Below are 24,932 nucleotides of genomic sequence, written 5' to 3' on the forward strand. Positions count from 1 at the left end.
TTTTCATATATCTTTTAAATATTTTGAATTGTCAATTACAGTGACTTATAATAATTTTTACACAGTTTACAAATGTATAAATTTCATTTCAAAAAAATTGAAGATTTCATGCACAATTTTCTGATAAAACTTAATAAAAATATTTGATAAAAACACATTATATCTTTCGATAATCAATTAAGATAAATAAATTTTCTAACATGTATATAAAATTTGCTCATAATTTAAGGATTATCGATGTATTAAGCCTCGAAAAAAAAAAAAAAAAAAAACAAGGTGGAGAAAGAAAACAAAAGATCTAACAATAACAAAATCAAAAGAAAGGAGAGATAGAGAGAAGGAACCTCGTAGAAGCTCTTTGTGTCTTCTTCTACCACTTTCCCCTTTCGAAACCCTAATTATCTTCCTCAACCCGACTCACTGTTTATCAGCTTCAATTTCTCTCCAATTTTCCTCAACTTTTTGTAATCTTCTGAATGCACATATAGATATATAGTAGCAAGGTTTGATAAATACTTCATAGAAATGTATAGAGATCGAGGAGGTGGCGGAGGAGGTGGTGGTGGTTCATCGAAGTCGGAGATGATCGGTGGACCGTTGGATCGGAAACGAATCAATGATGCGTTGGATAAGCACTTGGAGAAGTTGTCACCTTCTACATCTAGGTCTTTGAAGGATAAAGCTGTTCCCTCTACGTCAACCGGTGGTGGTGCTGGAAAATCTCATTTTGATCATCGTAATACCAACAAAAACAAGTGCTCCGATGGTTAGGATTTTTTTGTTTTTGTTTTCTGTCATTAAATATTTTCCATTTTTAGAAAGCATTGAATTTTGTTTTTATCGGCTTAAAACTGTAGTATTTTGTGATTAGCTATTGATATCATTTCTGCAGCTGCTGATAGAATAGAGGATCCAGCTGTTTTGGTTTAACATGTTTTAATAGAGATGTGATTTTGGGAGTAATTGCTGGAGATGAGCATTTTAGGCTTTAGTTGTGATATAATACCATGGTTTTAGCTACTTCCCCGTTTCAATTTGTTTGTCTTACATTCCTTTTTAAGTCCGTTTCAAAAACTTGTTTCTTTACTTTTTGGCTAATCTTTAATTTCAAATGATATGTTTAAGATGACAAGATTAAACGATATTATGGGTTCTTTTCTATGTATTTTTAGTTTAAGACCATAAGATTTAAAAAAGTTGTCTTGAGTTTCTTAAACTCTATGCCAAGTTAAAGCGAGACAGGCAAATGAAAACAGGGGAGTATGTAGTTTCTTCTTCTTCTTATTTTTTTTTTTATTTAATGGTTTTCAACTGTTGTTGGTCATGCTTAGAAGAAAGATATATCATTTGCTTTAATTGCGGCTTTGGCTGTAAAGTATTTTGGGAGCTTAATCCACTTGCCTTTGCATTGATTTGAAATTAGTTAAATTTATGGGAGCTTAATCCATCTTTGGCGTGTTTTAGTTCTTCTTATTGTAAAATTGCTTTCGTTTCCCGTATTTTGTAATAATGTACTTGTTTGGAAGTAATTGCAATGTTCCTTTTATCCAAAAAGCATCATGGAATGAATTTCAGATAAAGCTTTATCAAGTGTCAAATGGTGAACATGGATGAAATGAGTATGGCCCGAATCTGCTTATTTTGTTGCTTGCTCTTTGTGGATGTTTCCAAATTGAATTTCTGATATTCTCAGATTCTCAACATGACGAAATGAGATTATCCTTGTGGAATCATATGTAATTTGTTTGGTTGTACATAGTCAATTCTTGTTAGTGGCTTACAAAGTTGAGTTCTTTTTTCTAAAATAGTTTGTGTTGTGATGTGCACTCATAAGTGCAGGCCGACTTTTGTGGTCTTTTTATGCTAGTACTGGTCAATATATATTGCTGCAGTATCAGTCAATTGTACTCTGGGATAGAAGTTATGAAGTTAAAATTTGATATTTTTATATGGTATATTTCCCTAACTAATTAACACTATTTATCATTTATGTTCCTGAATTATTTATCCTGTTTCAAGTCAGGCTTTAATGTTTTGATTGTTAAAAACCTTTAGCCTTTCAAGTAGAATAATTTGATCTTTTACTTGTAGTTGGTTCTTATGTTGAGTTGTGGAAAGCATGTCGCAACGATTTTCTCAATAAAATACATAATTTAGTCTTCTTGAGGTGCAACTTTTTCGGTGGGGTATAGTATGACATACGATGCCAACCCATAATGCACTACAATTGAATTTCAAAATCGACAGGAGTATATCCTCATTTTTATCTACTTTGTAGAGGAATCTGAAACGGACAGTGAAGAGTCTGATGTTAGTGGTTCTGATGGGGATGATACTTCATGGATTTCTTGGTTTTGTAACCTGCGTGGTAATGAGTTCTTCTGTGAAGTTGATGATGATTACATTCAGGATGATTTTAACCTATGTGGATTGAGCAGTCAAGTTCCCTACTACGACTATGCACTTGACCTCATCCTTGATGTTGAATCCTCCCATGGTACATATTTTTTCTCTTATTTAGATTACCTCATATTTTGTTATGAAATTCCAGAGAATTAATTTTAGACTTATCTTTTCATTATATTGAAGGATATAATTTTCTTGTTTTTGAAATTGTTGGGTTCACTTTTTTTTTTGTTTTTTGGTTTCTTATGGACTATATCCACAAATTAGTACCTAGTGAATGGAAGATGCGGAAAACTAGTCAGCTTTACTTGATATGTTCTAGGTTGATTAGGACGACAAGTTCTTAAATAGGCTGGGAGAAATTAGTGAAGGTTAATTTTGGGTCAAGTTCATGTTCTCAGAAATAATAAAATTGAATAAATGAGTAACTTCTTATCACGACCCAAATCCTCCCTTAGCTATGATTGACTATCCCAGTCTACGCAAACCAAAACATTTATTACCCAAATCTAATTACGCGGAAGCATTAACAATAAAAGCTAACAATCAACAAAGTCATAAATGAGAGAGATTTAATACAACACAGAACCCAAATTAAAAACACATAATTAAATTCCCTTTAACTGATGTTATATTGTCATGAGCAAACTAAAGAGAAAGGTACAAATTTCTCAACAAGTACATAGTTCGACAATGGAAAAGTCAACAACATAATGACATAAAAGCATGTCATGACCACTGTGGTAGAAGGAAAACAACTCACTACTGAAAGACTGGATCACAACAGGAACTCACTCGCGTACCATGTTGGTACTATGATCCAAACTTGTACCAAAAAGTGTAGGAAGTGTAGCTTGCGTGTGAAAATCAATGTGTACCCAATAAGTCTCATTGACTGCCCCCCAACAGAGTAGTGACAAGTGTTACTTAAAAAGACACCTTTACCTTTAGTTTATGCATTTTAAATGTTACCTTTCTCAAAAATAAAAAATAAAAAAATGGACTTATAAGGGAATGAGCAATTAACAAGAATATAGGCATGAATCGCCAGTTAACAGCATTTAAGCATTTATCCCAATTCAAACCAACAGAATAGAAATGTTCGATAAAGATAATGAATCAAATAAAGTAAAATAGTCAAAAGAAGACAGTAAAGGTAAAATCTTTATCACATAATTCACTTCTCAACTCAGTTGGCTAACTCTTTCATTATTAGCGTGCACACCCCTAGGGAAGTACCAAGTCGTTGACTCATGAGGGACAGATCCATATCCACACGCGCATATGATCATATCAATGATCTTTTTTTAAAAAACTGAATGATCATATCAATGATCTTACATACTCAATAGTCCCACATGTTACTTTCACAATCTAAACTCAATAGTCCCCACATATCTGCATCAAACTGGACTCACACGGTCCCTAATCCTTCACAGCTAAGCTCTACATCTGTATCAATCCCATATCAGGAGCTGAAAAGGAAATCACAGTGGTCCAGTGGTTTGGGCTTGGGACTTCCATGTTGGAGGTCTCAAGTTCGAAACCCCTTGCCAGCGAAAGCAAGGGGTGTGCCTTCTGGGTCGAGCTCGTCGCACCGGGCTTGCCTAGTGCGGGTTACCTCTCCTATGTGGTTTGCGAGCTATTGCATAGGAGCGGGGGTTTTACCCTGTGCGCACCCAAAGGGTAGCGGCTGCGGGTTTTCCTTGTCATAAAAAAAAAGGAAATCACAGTGTACACCACATATCTGTTTGTGACCTGCCCTTTAAAAAAAAGGAAATCACAGTGTACACCACATATCTGTTTGTGACCTGCCCTTTGGACCAATCACAACCTTCTAAACTCGGTGGATAATGGGCCTGCCCCTCTACCATTCTCCACTTAAATATCGGGCTTCACTTTGCATGGTGTGGGGCTTGAACCTGCGACCTAAGCCACAAATCCTCCTCCTTTTGCCACTCGAGCTAGGCCTGGGGGGTTCTAGTATTTAACTAGCCTAAACTTCATCAACATGGCATATATATAATGCTCAACTCATCAAAATATGGATATGGGAACTAAAGCAAAAGCCTAGCATTTTAAGTATACCCTTTTACACGTAATAGTATATATACATGTCACGCCATGTATAAATCATCCCTACACATTACAAGTCACGAATAACACATAAGTTGGGAATTATTACCCTATTGAGGTCAAAGTCTTGACTTACCTCGATTAAAGCAAGCTTTCAACCTTTTATGACCGCCTTTCCACACCCAAATATGTCCAAATGGCTCAACTCTAGCCAAAAGAATGTTCAACAATGTCAAATGAAGCTAAGGAATCAATTCCTATAATTTAATACATGGTCCAAGTTAAAGTTAATAAAATTCAAACTCAATCCCCGGGGTCAAAATCCAAAATTTATTTGAAAATCAGTTACCTGAAAGTTCCCGAGTTCAAATCTATAATTAGATTCTCAATCCGACATTAATTCGATCTTCAAATCCTAAAATGCACATTCTAGAATCTAGTACAAAATCCCTCCGTTGTACACTTCAAAATCAACGATTGAAGGTTTGAATCTCATGGTCCTAATATATAACTAAATACGAGTCTTAAGAAACTTACCCAAACTTAGTTGATATTTCCTCTCCAAAAATTGCACCAAACCGAGTGCAGAGCACCCCAAAAATGTCTTGGAATGAAATAAAATCCCAAAACTTTAGCTTTTATACCTGTTACACTACCCTATGCGATCGCGATGACAAAAATTCCCCTGCTATGATCACGTTGTGAAGCAAACAGTACCAGAAAAAAATCTGCAGTCCATTTGCGGATTGTCCCCTTGTGCCCCAACCCAAACCCCTCAAACAAGTCCCAAATGGTTATTTTGACTTGTACAAAGTCTCAGATCCTAAATTAAAACTTAGAATTTAGAGTCGGGTTGTTATACTTTTTCAGTCACACACTACCAGGTTCAGTCAACTGGTGTAGGCTGTATCCATCTTACTATGATGTGTAGAAATGCCCATAGGTGTGTATAAATCTTATTTTTAAGTCATTTTAAGAGTCCATGCGTTCATATGATTTTTAAGTCATTTTAAGTGTTTATATTCATATGATTTTTAAGTCATTTTATAGCCCATATGTAGTACTCCTTCTGCTCCAATTTATGACACTCTTTTCTTTTTAGTAACAATTTAAATTGAATACTTTACACTTAATGAGATGATTTTAAATATTTATGGCTTATTTTAAACCGCAGTTTCAAAGTCTTCCTTTCATTGTTAAACTTGGTGGCTAGTCAAACACCTTCACATAAATTGGGATAGAGGGAGTAGTAAGGTTTTGGGGGGTTAATCTGTTATCATGGCTCTTAACTAATTCTGATGTTTTGGAAAAATGATATATGTGGCGTTTCTGAATAATTTCTGTTGCATGATCTAACAAGCTATTTATTTGTTGCAAGTCTTGAATCTATTTTCTGATGTTCAAGTTGAAAATGTCTTTGTTACCAGTACATCCTTGGACTTTTGGGGCAGACCGAGCTTAATGATTCATTCATTTTTTGTTTTATGTTTTCGAGTTAGAAACACATCCTCCTTTATAATCTAAGTAAAACTTCCCTGTCAGTATCTTTATGAGACCAAGAATACTGTCCTATATCCAAAATGCTGTATCATATTTTTCATATTAAGACAATTGCGGTTTGTCAATTTTTTCCTGCTTTGAATAGGTGATATGTTCACAGAGGAGCAGAATGAATTGGTTGAATCGGCGGCAGAGATGTTGTATGGTTTGATTCATGTTCGGTACATTTTGACTAGCAAGGGAATAGCCGCTATGGTAATTGTTTGTCCACATTCTCTTGTATACTTTCATATTTTCCTTCTTTTGATGTTTCATTTTACTTGTGTAACATTTAACCTGTCCATGAGATGGTGGTGCCTAATATCTGGGACAAACCTTTTCAGTTGGAGAAGTACAAAAACTACGACTTTGGAAGATGCCCACGAGTTTACTGCAGTGGACAGCCTTGTCTTCCCGTTGGTCAATCAGATATTCCGCGTGCAAGTACTGTAAAAATATACTGTCCGAAGTGTGAAGACATCTATTACCCTCGATCGAAGTACCAAGGCAGTATCCTTTTCTGCTACCACTTTTTTGATGTGCTCTCTCTCTCTCTCTCTGCACACATGCACATGCACTTCTAAATCTCGTATCAATTTTGAGATTAGGTCTCTACTCATAAATTGCATATTGCTGTTTGTTACTTGCTTGAATAGCCTATTTTTATTCTTGGATATGATTTCTTTAACTGTTCAAGATATTGATGGAGCTTACTTTGGGACAACATTTCCTCATCTCTTCTTGATGACGTATGGACACCTCAAGCCGCAAAAACCAACGCAAAACTTTGTCCCCAGGGTGTTTGGTTTCAAGATCCACAAGACTTGACAGTAAAGCCCGTTATGATGTTGTAAACAGATCAAATTTTCTGCCAGTAATGATTCTTGCTAGGTAGCTTTGATGTACAATTGGTCATGGTAGAGACAGGTGAAGCAGAGGAGTTGGTGATAATTATGAAACACTGTTCTTCATTGATGAAAGGCAGTTTTGCCAATCTGTCAGGTGAAATTTATTCCCGAAATATTGCCATGACAGCATTTGTAAAGCTTGTTTCATCACCAGTTTGAGAATTGATTTATATTTGCTCATCGACGACCACTTTTCGTGGCCCTCTAATGATCCTTTCATCTCTCTTCATTATTTACCCCTACCATTTTCCAGTCATCAGGATTATAGACTAGGGCATATCACCCTTCTTTTTTAGGACAATTTTCAGTTGTAATGATGTGTGATGGTTATATCCAAGCTAAATATGTTATTTCAATGCTGAATTTTTGGGGATTTTAGTGAAACCTATAACCTATCATTTCTCATCCAAAAAAAAAGAAAAGAAAACTATAAGCAACGTATAATGGAAAATTATACGCTCTTGCTATACGTGGGAGTCTGGAGAAGAGCTGGACCATAAGAATCTATATATTGTATGTAGCTTTTATTCTATCAAGACATTCATACAAAATGTAACATTTTTCATATCCTAGACCATTCTTACAAGTTCTCAACAGGAATGTAATTTTAACGTGTTTTGACAGTTTTATATTCGTCTTCCTAGAAAGTATGCACAAGTGTAATTTTGGTCACCTGTTTGACGGGTTTGTTGCCATCTGAAAGTGGCGTAAGTGGAGGTAGATCTACACTCATAGCTCTTAGTGTTCTAATAGCAGCAAAACGAACACCGGGAGAGGAATCTGTCATTGATTGAGTGTTCACACCTTCATCACTTCAGCAAGATTATTGCTCATGGCCTGAGGACAGACAACAACAGTCTTAGGTGAAAAGACACAAAAAGAGCACATATCCAAGTAGTAATAAATTTAGGCATATATCTCTGGACATCCTTTTGCAATGATTGTAACTGCTGTGTATCGTTTCCACCAATGTAATGAAGCCCTATCCTCTTGTATTATCTCGAGTAAAATTAATTTTATCACTTTTGTAAGGGTATGTGTATATGTGAGTCATTTTTGTAAAGGTAAGGGGGTATATGTGATCCAATTTTGTAATGAAAAGAATTTCAGCTCTAAATGATAAAGTTGAAAAGTATATCAGACCATTTTCCCTTTTAAAAATAATGTGTTACTCCCTCCGTCCCATTTTATATGTCATCCCTTTCTATAAATAGCTGGACCACAATACTTGTCATTTTATAAAAGTTATGCATATTTTACCTATTATATCCTTGATAGAATAGTTAATTAATCTTGTCATTTATTAATAAAATTGACTTAAGAAAACACTAAATAAGGATAGAAGGGTAAAGTTACATCATTTCTTAATGTAAGTGCAAAGTAAAAAGATAACATATAAAATGGGACGGAGGGAGTATAAGTTAAAAGTTAAAAAATCATAGTTGGCCATATTTAAGTTTTAATATTTAACTTATTTTTACACTTTTTAGTCTAAAAGTAATCTATTTTTAAGCATTTGTTATTTTTTCCAAACATCACGCAAAAAAAAAAACTCACTTAAAATAAGTCAATTCAAACAATCTTTGGTAGAGAATGTATTTCCTTTAAAAGAGCTTTAAAGGATGCGAATTCAGAATAGTTGGACTCCAATACAAGTATCAAACATCCAAATGAGAAAAAAAAAAAAGGAAGATGAAGTGAGTATCTATTTTATTGATCTATTCAGCACAATAGTTACTTATTTGAAAACAACTTAAAAATTAAAAAAAAAAAAAAAAAAAAAAGAAGAAGAGAGAAATGAAAACAGAAAACTGGAAAATGGTTTGTGCGCGCCATTTGTAACGGCTTTTTGGCCCCAATTTGTTTTACTCTGTAAACTTCCCTCTTCTTCATCAAGAAAAAAAAACTCCCTGGGAAAAAATGGCAGCACGCCGCTGCGTTCCCCGCTTCATACCTGAATTCACCTACCATCCTCGACCCGGAAGTGTCTTCATCGAACGAAACACCGGCACTAAGTACGTTCTCCTAGAAATAATCGGAATTAATTACGTCCAACTGCTGCATACACAAAACCACAATACTTTCGATCTCATTTACAAAGCTTGTTACTACACATACGATTGGATCGACAATGACAGTTTTCTCCCTTCCGGTTACGCCACTGTCAAGTTCATCAGACCCGGAAAAGAAGTCCCTCGGAGCATGGAGGCAGGAAATTCAATCCCCAATTCGAACATTATTAACGTCAAACAATGGGTTATTCAGAGATTCCAAGGAGCATTCAGCGTTGCATTACCTTATATGTCAGAAGGATCGCTCCGTTACATTCTGTCAATTCGATTTAACAACGGGTTACCGGAGGATTGTATTGCTATTGCTCTTAAACAAGCGCTTCTGGGTTTGTTTGATCTTCATGATTTGGGTCTGATTCATAAGTGTTTCAGTGCTGGGAATATCTATGTTAATTTCAAACAGACACCTATTTCGAAAGTTGAAATCAAATTGGGATTTGCAGCAACCATTTACGATTCAGAGTTGGAATCTCCTATTTCTGTTAGTCACCAAACAGAACTTGGCGCTGACCCAACTATTACCATTCTACCAAAATATCCTGGTGGACATCCGGTAATAAACAATTTGTTAGTTAAATTAAGGTGTTGAAAATGTGTTATTAGTCCATAATTTTACTTGTGTTTATGAATTTCCAACAGAATCTAGAACTACGCGAGTTGTACAAATGGGCTGCTGCGCCAGAGGTGTTCTATTCACAATGTGATGATGCCTGCACTGTTCATTCCGATATATGGTTAGTCGGTGTAGCAGCATTGGAATTAGCGTATGGAAATTTAAGAATAAGCAATCGCGAAGAATTTGAGGCGATGATCAAGAAGATAAAGAGGTCGAGGAGATTGCCAGATAAGTTGGAAGATGTGCTTGAGGAGATTAATGTAGAAGAAGGGAAAGGGAAAGGGAAAATGAAGAAAGCTGTGGTATATTTTAACGACAAGCTGAAGTATGTGAAAGGTAAAAGAAAGTTTTCAAAAGAGTTTGAGGAGTTGGTGTTGGATTGTCTTTCTAGCAAAGAATCAAAGAGGCCATCAGTTGGAGATCTACTGCAGAGACCATTTTTTCGGTATGCTAAGAACTTGCAATGGTTTCAACGCCGCGTGTTGTATGCTAAGAATCCAATGCCTTATTGCTGATGTCTGATGATGTTACGGTACCAGAAAAAGGGCATATTGTTACATAGAAATGTCATACTGTAGTAGTTCATGTTTTTAGACACTTTATTGCTAGAAAGGGAATTACATTTCTTCTGTTGTTCTCTATTATTCCATCGTAAAGATAATTACATTAGAAACAATGTCAAGGCTAAGTGGAATGACATACTGTAATTGTGATCAGGAAAACGGTACAGTTAAATTTGTATGAGGTTAATGACACGCGTTATCAGTTTAGTGTGTGAAGTTGCTTATCAATAGTTGAATCACACTTTCTCCAAAACATCTTGTTTTACCGTTCTTGAAAGGTCGCACATTCTTTTGATAGAACATCTTCTGCTTTTTTAACTTGAATTTGCTGATATCGTCATCTTCACACACAAGGGGTAATGACTCGAGAGCTAATAGAGACAGGCCCTCCCATAATATTTTATCCGAGTAACATAAGGTACATCAGGAGACGTATTACCCCATAATGATAGCGGATTGGGTGTTGGTGATGAAATTGCGCTATTTTGGGATCCTAGATTACCATGTTACTTTCTAAGGTTGGTGATTCAATAAGTAGGCCTGTATTGATTGATTTTGGGATATCTTCAAGTTTTATGTTCAAATTGTGTAAATGATTCAAGAATTGAAATATGAATATATGATGGATGATTCTTTTCTCAAATTTAATCTGTTTTTTGTACTTGGAATTTTGTCTACTTGTATTTGCAAGAAAAGAAATGAGTTTTAATTCATCTGTTCACTCCCTATTAAAGATGGTTATACAAGTTTGAATGTTTTGTGCCTGAGTAGATAAGAATGAGAAAAGATGTGATAGTTCAAACTGTTTTATTTCGTTCTTGAAAGGTCTTACAACAATCACATAAACATTCTTTTGATTCTGTTTTTTCTTTTACTTGAATTTGCTGATATCATCGTTTTCGTACCTCAATTCTGCTGATCTGAACTAGCAAGTGTATGCGCTAGCATTAGTCATTGTAGTTCATCTAACAGAATATGCACAGTAACATCAAAGAGACGGTGTCCATTTTGCTGTTAGTGAGTGCACTTATCTGTTTACATAGAGTCAGCTCATTTAACAGACACAACTAACTAACCACTTGATTAATATCAACTAACTGCTAACAGAAGGGAACTGCTGTGCAAGTATATATCAAGTCTTTGTTTCCATTTTTTTCTGCTCAACTGTTTCTGAAAAATCCTAGCTAACAGCTATTGCAAAAGAATAAAGGCAACATGAGTTTCTTGCTGCTCAACTGTTGGGCATGGCTTTTAGAGGTGTTGGGAATAAACCCGCAACAAAAATAATATTTGCAGTAATAAAAGCAATAAAAGCGGAACACAACAATACAATTAGTCAACGAGAATAAAAGGAGCAATAATGACACCAAGATTTTACGTGGAAACCCTCCTGAATAAGGGAAAAACCACGTCCGAGAGGAGCAAGTGATATTACTATAGTAAGGATTTTTACACTTGTAGGTCTGAGTAAAAAACTCCAAAGACCACTACACACTCAAAAAGAAATAACCCTCTTTTGATTTTCCCACTTCACTACAATATCGCTCACACTCTCTATTTTTCCTCACAGACTATTTTCCTCTGTGATGCCTCACTCTTCTTTTCTCTCCTTTGTTTTTGGTGCATTTTAGAAGAAGAATGACCCTCCCTTTTATAGAGAACAAATGCAATAGCCTCCAAATGTGCTACAGAAGAAAAACAATTTTTTCTTCTTCACAGCTTACCAACATTTGACTTTTGAGGAAATCTGAAAAATAAATCAGCACATGTTTATCCAAATCTGCCAACCTTTGAAATTGTGAGAATTGTTCAAAGTTTGGCACATGGGGATGGACCCCACAATCTCCCCCTCCAGACCTATTCACCTGAAGGAGGTAGCTCTAACTTTCTAGCTTGAGTGCATGCCGACATGTTCTTTGCATAGCTCGAACTTGTCTCTTCATACCACCTTGGTCAGCATATGAAGGGTTTTCACTAATAGGGATCTTCATGACTTGCATAGATCCGTCCTCTATCTTTACACGAATCCAGTGATAGCTCACGTCGATATGCTTCGTCCTTGCATGATATATGGTGTTCTTGCTCAAGTCTATTGCACTTTGACTATCTTAATAGACGACATACTCCTTCTGATGCAATCTAAGTTCTTGAAGAAATCGTTTCAGCCATACCATCTCTTTGCCAGCTTCAGTAGCAGCAATATACTCTGCCTCAGTTGTAGAGAGTGCGACACACTTCTGCAACTTTGATTGCCATGATATAGCTCCCCCTGAAAATGTAAACAAATATCCAGTAGTGGATTTTTTGTTATCGAGGTCACCTGCCATATCAGCGTCTGTATAGCCCTTCAAGATTGGATCAAATCCTTCAAAACACAAGCAATCTCTTGTGGTACCTCTTAGGTACCTGAGTATCCACTTAACTGCCTCCCAGTGTTCTTTTCCAGGATTTTCAAGGAATCTGCTAACAACACCAACTGCATGAGCAATATCAGGTCTTATACACACCATTGCATACATCAAACTCCTCACTGCTGAAGAATAAAGAACATTGGTCTTTCTCTCTTTCTCTTTTTTTTTGTTGTAGGACACATCTGTTTGCTCAACTTCAGATGACTCGCAAGAGGCGTGCTAACAGGTTTAGCACTCTTTATGTTGAAGCGTTCTAGTACACGTTCAATGTACTTCTCTTGAGATAGCCACAACTTTCTTTTTGTTCGTTCTCGAACAATTTTCATCCCTAGAATTTGTTGTGCTAGGCCCAAGTCCTTCATGTCAAACGACTTGGACAAATCTCTCTTCAACCTTGCAATCAAATCTTTGTCTTGTCCTACAATTAACATGTCATCCACATACAACAACAAAATAATAAAATTGTTGTCAGAAAATCTTTTGAAGTATACACATGGACATAATAGGTCTTTGTGTACATTTGACTTTTCATGAAAGAGTCAAACTTTTTGTACCATTGCCTTGGTGCCTGTTTCAACCCATAAAGACTCTTATTCAATTTGCACACCATGTGTTTTTTTCTAGATACTTCAAATCCCTCTGGTTGCTCCATATAAATCTCCTTTTCCAAATCCCCGTGAAGAAATGCAGTTTTCACGTCCAATTGCTCCACTTCAAGATCTAGGCTGGCTGCTAGGCTCAAAATAGTTCGAATAGAAGTCATTTTGACAACAGGTGAAAAGATTTCATCAAAATCAATACCTTTTATTTTGTTCGAAGCCTTTTACAACCAATCGAGCTTTGTACCTGACCAACTTTCCATTTCCATCTTTCTTGAGTTTAAAGACCCACTTGCACTTAAACAGTCTTTTGCCTTTTGGAAGTTCAACTAATTGGTATGTGCCATTTTTCTGTAGAGATTCCATCTCTTCTTGTATGGATTTCATCCATTGGCTGTTTTCTGGATGAGTCAACATCTCTTTAAGACTTTCTAGCTCCACTTCATCATTGATGAGGACATACTCTGAGGAAGGGTACTTGGATGACTTTATCCTTTGTCTTTCTGATCTCTTCAGAGGTTGAGACTGTTCTTCTTCTTCCGGGTACTCCACTTGCTCGGTATTATCACTAAGTTGCTCCCTCTGCTTAACAATCTCATCAGGTTGCTCTTCCTGTTCAATGACTTCATTGATCGTACTTTCTGCACTTATGGGATGGTTAGAAGAATAAGGAATGGTAACAAGATTAGGGACTATACCATTCTTTTTCTTGGCCTTCTCAGATAGATCATTAACAGTTCAAACTTCACTTTCTCGGAAGATTACATCTCTGCTTCTGATGACCTTCTTCTTTACAGGATCCCACAGTCTGTACCCGAACTCTTCATCTCCATATCCGATGAATATGCAGAAACTGATTTATCATCTAGCTTGGTTCTCTGCTCCTTCGGTACATGTGCAAAAGCTTTACAACCGAACACCTTTAAGTGCGAGTAAGACATCTCCTTGTTGGTCCAAACTCTCTCCGGAATGTCAAACTCCAATGGAACTAATGGACTACGATTGATAAGATAGCATGCTGTCCGAACTGCTTCACCCCAGAATGACTTAGGTAATTTAGCCATTCTGAGCATGCTTCTTACATTCTCAACAATGGTGCGATTCATTCTCTCAGCTACACCATTGTGTTGTGGGGTTCTAGGAACTGTCTTTTCATGTCTGATTCCATGGTTTGAACAATACTCTTCAAATTTTCTTGAAGTGTACTCACCTCCATTGTCGGTTCAGAGACGTTTTAGCTTCCGACCCGTCTCTCTTTCTACCAGAGCATGAAACTTTTGAAATACTTGAAACACCTAATCTTTGGTTTTCAAGATATAAACCCACAATTTTCGTGAAGCATCATCAATAAAGGTAACAAAGTATTTATTACCTCCCATCAATTCTATCTCCATTGGACCACAAACATTAGAATATACCAAATCAAGTATATTTAACTTTCTTTCAGATGATGTCTGAAATGAGACTCTATGTTGCTTACCAAATAAATAGTAGTTACAAGGTTTTATCGTTGTACCTTTGGCAAAAGAGATGAGTGATTTTTTGGAAAGAATTTGCAATCCTTTCTCGCTCATATGACCCATTCTTCTATGCCACAAATCTGCAAAAATCTCTTCGTGAGCCGCATTCAATTCACCATATTTCTGCATTTGTCTTGTACAACGTGCCACGAGCATCTCCTTTTGCAATCACCAATGCCCCTTTGGCGAGTCTCCATTTTTTATTTGCAAAGTAGTTTTCATATCCATCTCGATCCAAAGCAACTCCCGAGATCAAGTTCATCCGCAAATCAGGTACGTGGCGCACATCTTTCAAAACTAATGTACATCCAACATTTGTCTTTAAGCAAACGTCTCCGATCCCTGCAATCTTTGAGTAACTTGTGTTACACATTTTCACATTGCCAAAATCACCTGCTACATATCTGTAAAAAAGATCTCTTATCGATGTGGCATGGTAAGATGTTGTTGTGTCGACCACCCATTCCGACTCTACACCTGCCAAGTGCATACATTCCTCTTCCTCGTTTATGAGGAGAACAACATTGTCATTATTTTGCACCTTGGCAGTTGTGTTGTCATCATTCTTCTGGCCACTGCTTTCTCCTTTGTCCCTTTTTAGATTTGGACAATCTTTTTTGAAGTGACCTGGTTGATCACAATTGTAGCAATTTCTAGCCTTTGATTTTGATCAGACCTTGGACTTTCCACGAGCTCTGGATCTACCATAGTTACTTGAGCTCCTTTGGTAACTTCTGCCTCTACTTTCTGTGATGAGAGCCTGTCCGTGATTTTCAGGCTTTTTTCTCATCTTCTCATTAAGCAGAAGGGCTGATGTGACATCCTTCAACTCAATAGAGTCCTTACCACTTGCATGGATGCACGGCTTCTGACATTAGGATTAATAGATGAACTAGCAAGTTGATTGGACTAATTAATACATGGTCGTGGTAAAATGGTTTGAAATTTCTTCACCTTTAATTATAATGAGTTTAGGAGCACTATTACTTTATCTTCCTCCTCAATCTCTACTCCGAGGTTTGCTAGCTGCGTGATTAGTCCATTAAGCACATTTAAATGGGACAAAAAATTTGTACCTTCACCCATATGTAGGGCATATAAATGCTTCTTTAGGTACAATTTATTTGTCAGCGTTTTGGACATGTATAGATTTTCTAACTTTGTCCAAATGCCACATGCACTCTCTTCATCGATGATGTTATCAACCACATCATCTGTTAAGTGCAACTTGATTGCACTAGCAGCCTTTTCATCCATTTCTTCCCAATCCCCAAGTTTCATGGATTCGGGCTTTTTGGATTTGCCGCCTAGTGCCTTGTGCAAACCCTGTTGGATGAGCAAGTCTCTCATCCTTCTCTGTCACGTTGAGAAACCGCTCACCGTTGAATTTTGCTACCTTGTACTTTACTCCAGACATTTTTTTTCCACTGAGTATAGTACGATAAGCTGCAAAAAATATTTCTGTAAATGAGCAGAACTTGTGCTCTAATACCAATTGTTGGAAATAAACTCGCAATAGAAATAATATTTGCGATAATAAAAGCAATAAAAGTGGATCACAACAATACAATTAATCAACGAGAATAAAAGGAGCAATAATGACACCAAGATTTTACGTGGAAACCCTCCTGAAAAAGGGAAAAAACCACGGCCCGAGAGGAGCAAATGATATCACTATAGTAAGGATTTTTCCACTTGTAAGTCTGAGTACCAAACTCCAAAGACCACTACACACTCAAAAAGAAATAACCCTCTTTTGATTTTCCCACCTCACTACAATATCGCTCACACTCTCTATTTTTCCTCACAGACTATTTTTCTCTGTAATGCCTCACTCTTCTTTTCTCTCCTTTGTTTTTGGTGCATTTTAGAAGAAGAATGACCCTCCCTTTTATAGAGAACAAATGCAGTAGCCTCCAAATGTGCTACAGAAGAAAAACATTTTTTTCTTCTTCACAACTTACCAACATTTGACTTTTGAGGAAATCTAAAAAATAAATCAGCACATGTATATCCAAATTTGCCAACCTTTGAAATTGTGAGAATTGTTCAAAGTTTGGCACATGGGGATGGACCCCACAAGAGGCAGATGCATAACCCTCTGGACAAATACCTGCATTTGGCGTAAGTGATGGCTGTAAGTAAAAACTCATCTCCTGGCTGTCGAAATTCTTCTTTGCACGATATAAGATCAAAACTAAAATGATGACATTACCATAGAATGCTCTTCTTGAGCCATTCATGCTAGTTCAGCCAACACATTCTTGAGGGGAACTCTCAGTTTGCTCTGCAGTTTTTCGAAGCATAAGTTAATCTAACAATAGTAGTCATATCTTAGATCTTTGTACAGAAATGAGCATAAACCATCTTCATCGTCGAAGGAAACAATTTAAGAAATAAATCTGGCCGGTTTCCTCCCATATTTTGTTAGTATTAACATATATAGAAGGTTCTTTAAGATTTTATCGTCCTGTCTAGTCAAACTTAAAATTCAATTAATAGCAGTAGTTGGGAGCAGCCTCAACTCTTGAACCGTCATTAAAGAAAAATGGATATCCATAATAGTAGATAGAGTCCATACCTTAAATGAGGAACAAGAGCAAACAATATAACAAGTAAAAGATCAGCGTATTAACATGTTGAAATCTTCGGTACCTCTCCATCAGAAACGCCAGGCCTAATCTGAGTTTAGTGAAAACCAGCACTAGAAAATTTACGAGAGACAATTATAACATGAAGTTCTCTTTTTTCTTTTAATGATAAAAGGTCTCAAGGATACTCGAGTATTTGTTTAACAGCCCGGGGATTATCATAATTAAAGCCTGTTCCTTTGAGCATAAAATAAATTACCGTTTCCAAATCCTAAATATATTTGGACACTAAGATAAAAGAAAGACTAGTTTAATTATTGTTGGTGTAATATACCACAAATATAATAAATTACAGTTGAAAATAAAATAACAAAAACAAATAAAAATATATTTAGGCTGAGACACAAATATCTCACTCTCTTTAATTAAGGAGATCCAAGTCCACAAAGGGAATTGCACTTCTTCTGTTGGTTCTCTATTATTCCATGGTAAAGATAATTATATTAGAATTGTAGTTTTTTTAAAAAATAGAAACAATGTCAAGGCTAAGTGGAAATTGTTATCAGGAAAACGGTACAATTAAATTTGTATGAGGTCAATGACACGCGTTATCAATTTAGTGTGTGAAGTTGCTTATGAATAGTTGAGTATTGTGCAATCAATAAGTAAAGAGTTAAAGTATGAGTACAGGAGCTCCGTATATTATGGGGAAGGGAATTATCACACAAGCTTGTCTATACTGGACAAAATTTTCATCCGAATGGATGGTCATTGCTCGTGGCTCGTAGCAATGGGTGAAGAAAATGCCAAAAGCTCTTCCTTTCAATATGAGATAGCGGCATTTTCCTCTGTAAAACGATGAAGCTCAATTTTTGGTTTGGAACACTATCTAAAAATGATTGGTTTTGAAGACAATTTTTCGAAATAATCTCATTCACAATTTTTGGTCAAATGACAATTATGGTTATGAGGTTGAGGCAGGAGCCCTGTTGATTCCATATATAGAGACGTTTGAGTACATTCTTCGATACTGGACATTGGACCTGGCCAAAAATTTGGTGAACGGGTGCGGGGATGTGTTCAAGTGTGGGATGTAACAGCGGATAATGCTCCTAAGAAGTATGAAGGTGAGCGTGTTTACTTATGGAAGCTGCGCAACGATGACTACGCTCTTTCGTGCATTGAATTGTTTAACAGTAGCAGATTGGGCGTTGATGGTGAAATTGGGCTGTTTTGGGATCCTAGATCTTCAAATTTTATGTTCAAATTACTTTCTCAAGTTAGCCCTAGAATTTAGGACCAAAAACAACATACCATAGTCTTTTTGTTAGTATTATTGTTGATTATGAAATTGGAATATCAGACCATTTTCCCTTTTAAAAATAATAACTAATAAGTTAAAAGTTAAAAAATCATTGTTGGTCATATTTAAGTTTTAGTATTAAGCTTATTTTTACACTTTTTGGTCTAAAAGTAATTTATGTTTAGGCATTTGTTATCTTTTCCAAACATCCCACACACAAAAAATAACACTTAAAACAAGTCAATTTAAACAATTATTGGTAGAGAGTGTATTCCCCTTAAAAGAGCTCTATAAGATGCGAATTCGAAATCGGTGGACTCCAATACGAGTATCAAACATCCAGATGAGTATCCGTTTTATTGATCTATTCAGCACAATAATTTACTTATTTGATAATTACTTAAAAAATATTATAAGTGATAATGTGCGCCAAGGTAATTAAAAAAAAAAAAAAGAGAAATGAAAACAGAAAACTGGAAAATGGTTAGGTGCGCGCCATTTGTAACGGCTTTTTGGCCCCAATTTGTTTTACTCTGTAAACTTCCCTCTTCTTCATCTTCTTCATCAAGAAAAAAAAAACTCCCTCGGAAAAAATGGCTGCACGCCGCTGCTTTCCCCATTTCATACCCCAATTCACCTACCATCCTCGACCCGGAAATGTCTTCATCGAACGAAACACTGGCACTAAGTACGTTCTCCTAGAAATAATCGGAATTAATTACGTCCAACTGCTGCATACTCACAACCACAATACTTTCGATCTCATTTACAAAGCTTGTTACTACACATCCGATTGGATCCACAACGACAGTTTTCTCCCTTCCGGTTACGCCACTGTCAAGTTCATCCGACCCTCACAAGATGTCCCCCGGAGCATAGAGGCAGGACAATCAATACACAATTCGAACATTATTAACGTCGAAAAATGGGTTATTCAGAAATTCCAAGGAGGATACTGTGTTGCATTGCCTTATATGTCAGAAGGATCGCTCCGTTACATTCTGTCAACTCGATTTAACAACGGATTACCGGAGGATTGTATTGCTATTGCTCTTAAACAAGCGTTTCTGGGTTTGTTTGATCTTCATAATTTGGGTCTGATTCATAAGCGTTTCAGTGCTGGGAATATCTATGTTAATTTTAAACAGACACCTATTTCGAAAGTTGAAATCAAATTGGGATTTGCAGCAACGATTTACTATTCAGAGTTTGAGTCTCCTCTTTCTGTTAGTCATGGAACAGAACTTGGCGTTGACTCAACTGTTACCATTCTACCAAAAGATCCTGGTGGACATCCGGTAATAAACAATTTGTTAGTTAAATTAAGGTGTTGAAATTGTGTTATTAGTCCATAATTTTACTTGTGTTTATGAATTTTCAACAGAATCTAGAACTACGCGAGTTGTACAAATGGGCTGCTGCGCCAGAGGTGTTCTATTCACAATGTGATGATGCCTGCACTGTTCATTCCGATATATGGTTAGTCGGTGTAGCAGCATTGGAATTAGCGTATGGAAATTTAAGAATAAGCAATCGCGAAGAATTTGAGGCGATGATCAAGAAGATAAAGAGGTCGAGGAGATTGCCAGATAAGTTGGAAGATGTGCTTGAGGAGATTAATGTAGAAGAAGGGAAAGGGAAAGGGAAAATGAAGAAAGCTGTGGTATATTTTAACGACAAGCTGAAGTATGTGAAAGGTAAAAGAAAGTTTTCAAAAGAGTTTGAGGAGTTGGTGTTGGATTGTCTTTCTAGCAAAGAATCAAAGAGGCCATCAGTTGGAGATCTACTGCAGAGACCATTTTTTCGGTATGCTAAGAACTTGCAATGGTTTCAACGCCGCGTGTTGTATGCTAAGAATCCAATGCCTTATTGCTGATGTCTGATGATGCTACAGTACCAGAGAAAGGGGCATATTGTTACATAGAAATGTCATACTGTAGTAGTTCATGTTTTCAGACACTTTATTGCTAGAAAGGGAATTACATTTCTTCTGTTGGCTCTCTATTATAATTATATTAGAATTGTAGTATCAATTTAGTGTGTGAAGTTGCTTATTAATAGTTGAATATTGTGCAATCAATAAGTAAAAAATTAAAGTATGAGTAAAGAAGCTCTGTATATGAAGCTTCTATGCTTCAATGTTATCGTAAACTTCAAGCAACAAAATCTTTTTCTTTCGCTTCCTTGCAATGACACCACCAATCAGATCAAGTAGCAAAGGAAGCCCCGCACACTTTCAAGCTATTTCTTCTCCAACGACGAATAGTTCATCAAGGCAACATTCTTTTCCGAATACCCTTTTCCCTAATAAATTGCAACTTTCTTCTGGTGTGAGCAATCCAAGATAAAGAGTACCAAGTTAACAACACTCCATGGGTAGTGATTTCTTTCCTTCAAAAGCTGAAGAAGAAGGTTGTAAAGTTAACAACGCTCCATGGTTAGCGACTCAAGAACTAGTGGAGATAAGGACTTATACCCTGCCCCTAAAATCGATTCGGAAAACACGTGGCACAAGTACCCCTAGACTATGACCGAAATCTCAGAGACACACCTTAACTAAATTAAGGTCCTATTACCCTTGAACTTATTTTTTTTGTAATTTTGTACACCTTTTGTCTTACGTGGCACATTCCGTGACTCCACGCAATTGAGGCGCGTGGGAGATATTTGGATGTCACGTAAGTCAAAAAGGTGCACAAAATTACAAATGAGTTCAGGGGGTAATAGGACCTTAGTTTAGTTAAGGCGTGTCTCTGAAATTTGGGTCATAGTCTAGAAGGGTACTTGTACCTTTTCCCGGAAGAATAATGAGTGAAATGAAAAGTTGGAGGTTATATGTGTTATAAGAGAAATAAAAGACCCCTTCATATTGAAAAGTTATAGGATTTTTTCTTTGACTTTGTAGGCCATACACCTAAAGTTGTCCTGGTGCGTGTTGTCCACCAAAATAAATACTCTATCCGTCCCATTTTATGTGATACTTTTTGAATTTCGAGATTCAAACAAGTCTATTTTTTATTGTAAGTTTTTCATAGATGGTAATCTATTCGCTTAATTCAGCATAATAGATGAGAAAAATATGACATGATAAATAATTGTGCACCAAAAATAAATATGCTAATACACATGTCATTTTGATATATAAATAGGCAGTATATAATTTGCTAAAGTTGAGAAACGAGTTTCCAGAAGAAAAAGATATATAATGAAGAAAATCTTTTTCATTTGCTCTTCATTAATTTCTGATGAAGAAGAAGTAATAGACCTAATAGAGCAGGTCCTCCCCTCATATTCGATCCGAATAACCCATGGATAACTTATTGATTCTATATTTATTTTCTATCTATAATCTATATGAATAAAGTCTTACGAATGATGCGTATATTGTTTTTTTTTTTTCTATTTTTTGTTTGTTTGTTTTTTCTCTATTAGACTTCACCAATCTAATTTTTATGAATTTTTTTATCATTAGCGTTAGTCTGTATTGATATTTGTCTCAAATTAGTCATTTGTGACTTTATTGGAAGTGTGTTAACTACTAAACAAAGTTTAAAAATTACCAATAATAGCTTCAACGGAATTGATTTACTGATGGTAACTTCAAAGGAATTGATTTTAAACATTACAATGTGCCCTTCATTTGGTGTTTCTTGACGCACATTAAAAAAAAATTACTCACTTCACATGATATGCATAAAAAATTTAGGCATAATTCATATATTGGACCCTAAACTTGGCTTCAAATTTTAATTTTGACCTCCAACTTTCATAGTGCACAAACAGACACTTCAACTATCCAACCTATTAATAAATAAACACGCGAATCCTACTTGGCAAAACGCGTGATGTGCATGTATTCTGCGCGAGTTAGGAGTAATTTTCGAGTCCCACAACAGTAAAAAAAATGTTGAAATGACAATGTAACTCTACCCCCCGGATTCCGGCCAATCTTCGACAACCCAAAACCTCCGTTCATTTTCTTCTTTTTCAGGCAAAACGCCACCAAATACCCAGCCGTTCTCCTTCTTCCTCACACCGGAGCACAACCCATGAAGCGAACGAGTTTCGAGCTCGCTAAACCCACCAAATACCCGACCCCAAACCCATCAGATCCGCCATCTCCGGCGAGAATCCAAATGACCCTCCAAACCCCATGAAAATAGACCCAACAACCACAAACACCTAAACCAAGAAGCCAGCCATCAACAAATTCTAAGCTCCGTCAAACAATGAGCTCCAAGCTCTAAAACCCATTAGGAGGAATTAATTTTGATTCTTGTATATAAATTAAAATTAATTTTGATTGTTTTTAGTTCTAAAATGACGTGTAAAATATTTAATTAGTTGGCTGCCATTGAGTGGCTCACTAATACACGTTGGAGCATTTGCATTTCACGCTCTTTGGCTGTAAAAATTAGGTGTTTATTTATTTAAAAGTTGGATAGTTAAAGTGTCTGTTTGTACACTTTGAAAGTTGGAGGTCAAAGTTAAAATTTGAAGCCAAGTTTAGGGTCCAATATATGTATTATGCCAAAAAATTATTGTTCTAACAAATCACGTGTGTTGCACGTGTCCAGGGACTAGTGGTTAAATAAAAGTTGAACACAATTTTAGAAATCTGATTCAGAATTTTTCCTCAAATGCCAATTAAGACCTTTTATCTTCTTAAATTCCATACTAAGTCAAAATACAAATAAATAAAATAATTTAAAAAATTTTACACCAAAAATAATAATATTTTTTCTCTTTCCCTCTCAAAGTGGGAAAATAATTTAAAACCTAATTTCTTAAGAGTTAACTCTTATAAATTGAAGCTCTCCTGCCTCTCTCTGTGCGTAATATTTTTTGGGCTCTGTGCGCAGTTTTTTGGATTCTTCAATGTCGACCTTCTTTTACAATATCTTTCTAGAAGAAGAAGAAGAAGCAGCTAGGCTGATTGAGATACGGGATATATATAGTCCCCCGAAACTCGAACTAGAAAACCCATGGCAGATCAAGATAAAGATTACCAGTTACGAGGTTGAGGTAGGAGTGCTGTTGATTCCATATATCAAGATGTTTGAGTACATTCTTCAATACTGGACATTGGACATGGCCAAATTTTTGGTGAATGGGGGCGGGGTGTGTGTTCAAGTGTGGGATGTAACTGAGGATAATGCTCCTAAGAAGTATGAAGGTGAGCGTGTTTGCTTATGGAAGCTGCGCAACGATGACTATGCTCTTTCGTGTCACACACAATGTGTGTGTCTACTTGGTGCACTTATGGACTAGTAGTTCAATGGGAAATATGTGTCTTAAGTTGGATGATAGGATCAAATATATCAAAAAAAAAGTATGAGAAATGACAAATAGAACTTTTTTTTTGAGAATACAAGGACAAATATGACCCTCTTCCGTTTTAAAAATATTACATAAATTGTGATGAACATAATATGTGTTATACTCTAAATTCAACACATATTTGGCCGAAATCAACCTTATAGGTTAGTAGAACTAGATTGACTACTGCTATTCTAATATATCGTATTCACTACTATTTGTATTCATTTAATACAGTTGTTGATAAAAAAAAATTTAATTAAAGTATAACTAATCTCAATGTTAGTGATTTCAACATTACTAATTCATCATATTGACTACTATTCTTATTCATCATTTAATAAAAAAATTAAAAAAATGTGAAAGAGAAAAAAAGAAAGAAAAACAAAAACTGAAAACTGAAAAATGGTTATGCCCGCCATATGTAACGGCTTCTTTTAACTCTGTGTATCCTATAAATTTCCCTCTTCTTCTTCTTCTTCTATTTCCCACTAAAATTGTCTCCCAAATTTCCAATTCTTGATCGTCAAATGGCTTATCCCATTTGGAGGAAGAAGCAAATCTTTTTCAATCCCATGACTTCAAATTCTGAAGAAGTAATAGAGCTAGAAGAGATAGGCCCTCCCCTGAAATTCGATTCGAATAACCCATGGAAGATCAAGAAAGAGATTACCCCTCAAGTTCTACATAAAGAAAATCTGGTGATTTCACATTCCGAGACATTTGACTACATTCTTCCATACTGGAACTTGGATAATGCCAAACAATTGGTGAACGGGGCCATGAAGGGTGTTGCTATGTGCGATGTAATCAATGATACTAAGTTTAATGAAGATGCAGGTTTTATTTTTCGGAAGCTGAATAATCATGATGATGACTATTCTCTATCCGTCATGGGATTGTTCAACACTCACCGATTGGGTATTGGTGATGAAATTGGGCTATATTGGCATCCTAGATTTCAAACGTTTATGTTCACAATACTTTCTAAGGTTTGTAGGAAGAAGAT

General features: G+C 36.1%; 3 protein-coding genes across 4 annotated transcripts; all 3 read left to right on the forward strand.

The window, feature by feature from the left end:
- The first annotated feature begins 325 nt into the window (after window positions 1-325).
- LOC125867942 (putative casein kinase II subunit beta-4) lies at window positions 326-7,119 on the forward strand. Of its 2 annotated transcripts, none has more exons than XM_049548530.1 (5): window positions 326-766; window positions 2,279-2,497; window positions 6,128-6,237; window positions 6,366-6,531; window positions 6,719-7,119. In XM_049548530.1, the coding sequence occupies exons 1-5, from the start codon at window positions 526-528 to the stop codon at window positions 6,847-6,849; spliced, it is 867 nt and encodes a 288-aa protein (XP_049404487.1). In that variant the 5' UTR covers window positions 326-525; the 3' UTR covers window positions 6,850-7,119. The 2 variants fall into 2 exon arrangements, with proteins under 2 accessions (XP_049404487.1, XP_049404488.1); XM_049548531.1 differs by having other exon boundaries at window positions 336-766; window positions 6,143-6,237.
- A 1,730-nt stretch (window positions 7,120-8,849) lies between these two features.
- On the forward strand, window positions 8,850-10,132 carry LOC125867266 (serine/threonine-protein kinase BLUS1-like). The gene is made up of 2 exons (XM_049547701.1): window positions 8,850-9,554; window positions 9,641-10,132. The coding sequence occupies exons 1-2, from the start codon at window positions 8,850-8,852 to the stop codon at window positions 10,130-10,132; spliced, it is 1,197 nt and encodes a 398-aa protein (XP_049403658.1).
- A 9,065-nt stretch (window positions 10,133-19,197) lies between these two features.
- Window positions 19,198-20,480, forward strand: LOC125869140 (serine/threonine-protein kinase BLUS1-like). The gene is made up of 2 exons (XM_049549698.1): window positions 19,198-19,902; window positions 19,989-20,480. Exons 1-2 carry the CDS (start codon window positions 19,198-19,200, stop codon window positions 20,478-20,480), a joined length of 1,197 nt encoding a protein of 398 aa, XP_049405655.1.
- The last annotated feature ends 4,452 nt before the right edge of the window (window positions 20,481-24,932 follow it).

Source organism: Solanum stenotomum, chromosome 6 (assembly GCF_019186545.1).
Source record: "Solanum stenotomum isolate F172 chromosome 6, ASM1918654v1, whole genome shotgun sequence".
NCBI lineage: Eukaryota > Viridiplantae > Streptophyta > Magnoliopsida > Solanales > Solanaceae > Solanum > Solanum stenotomum.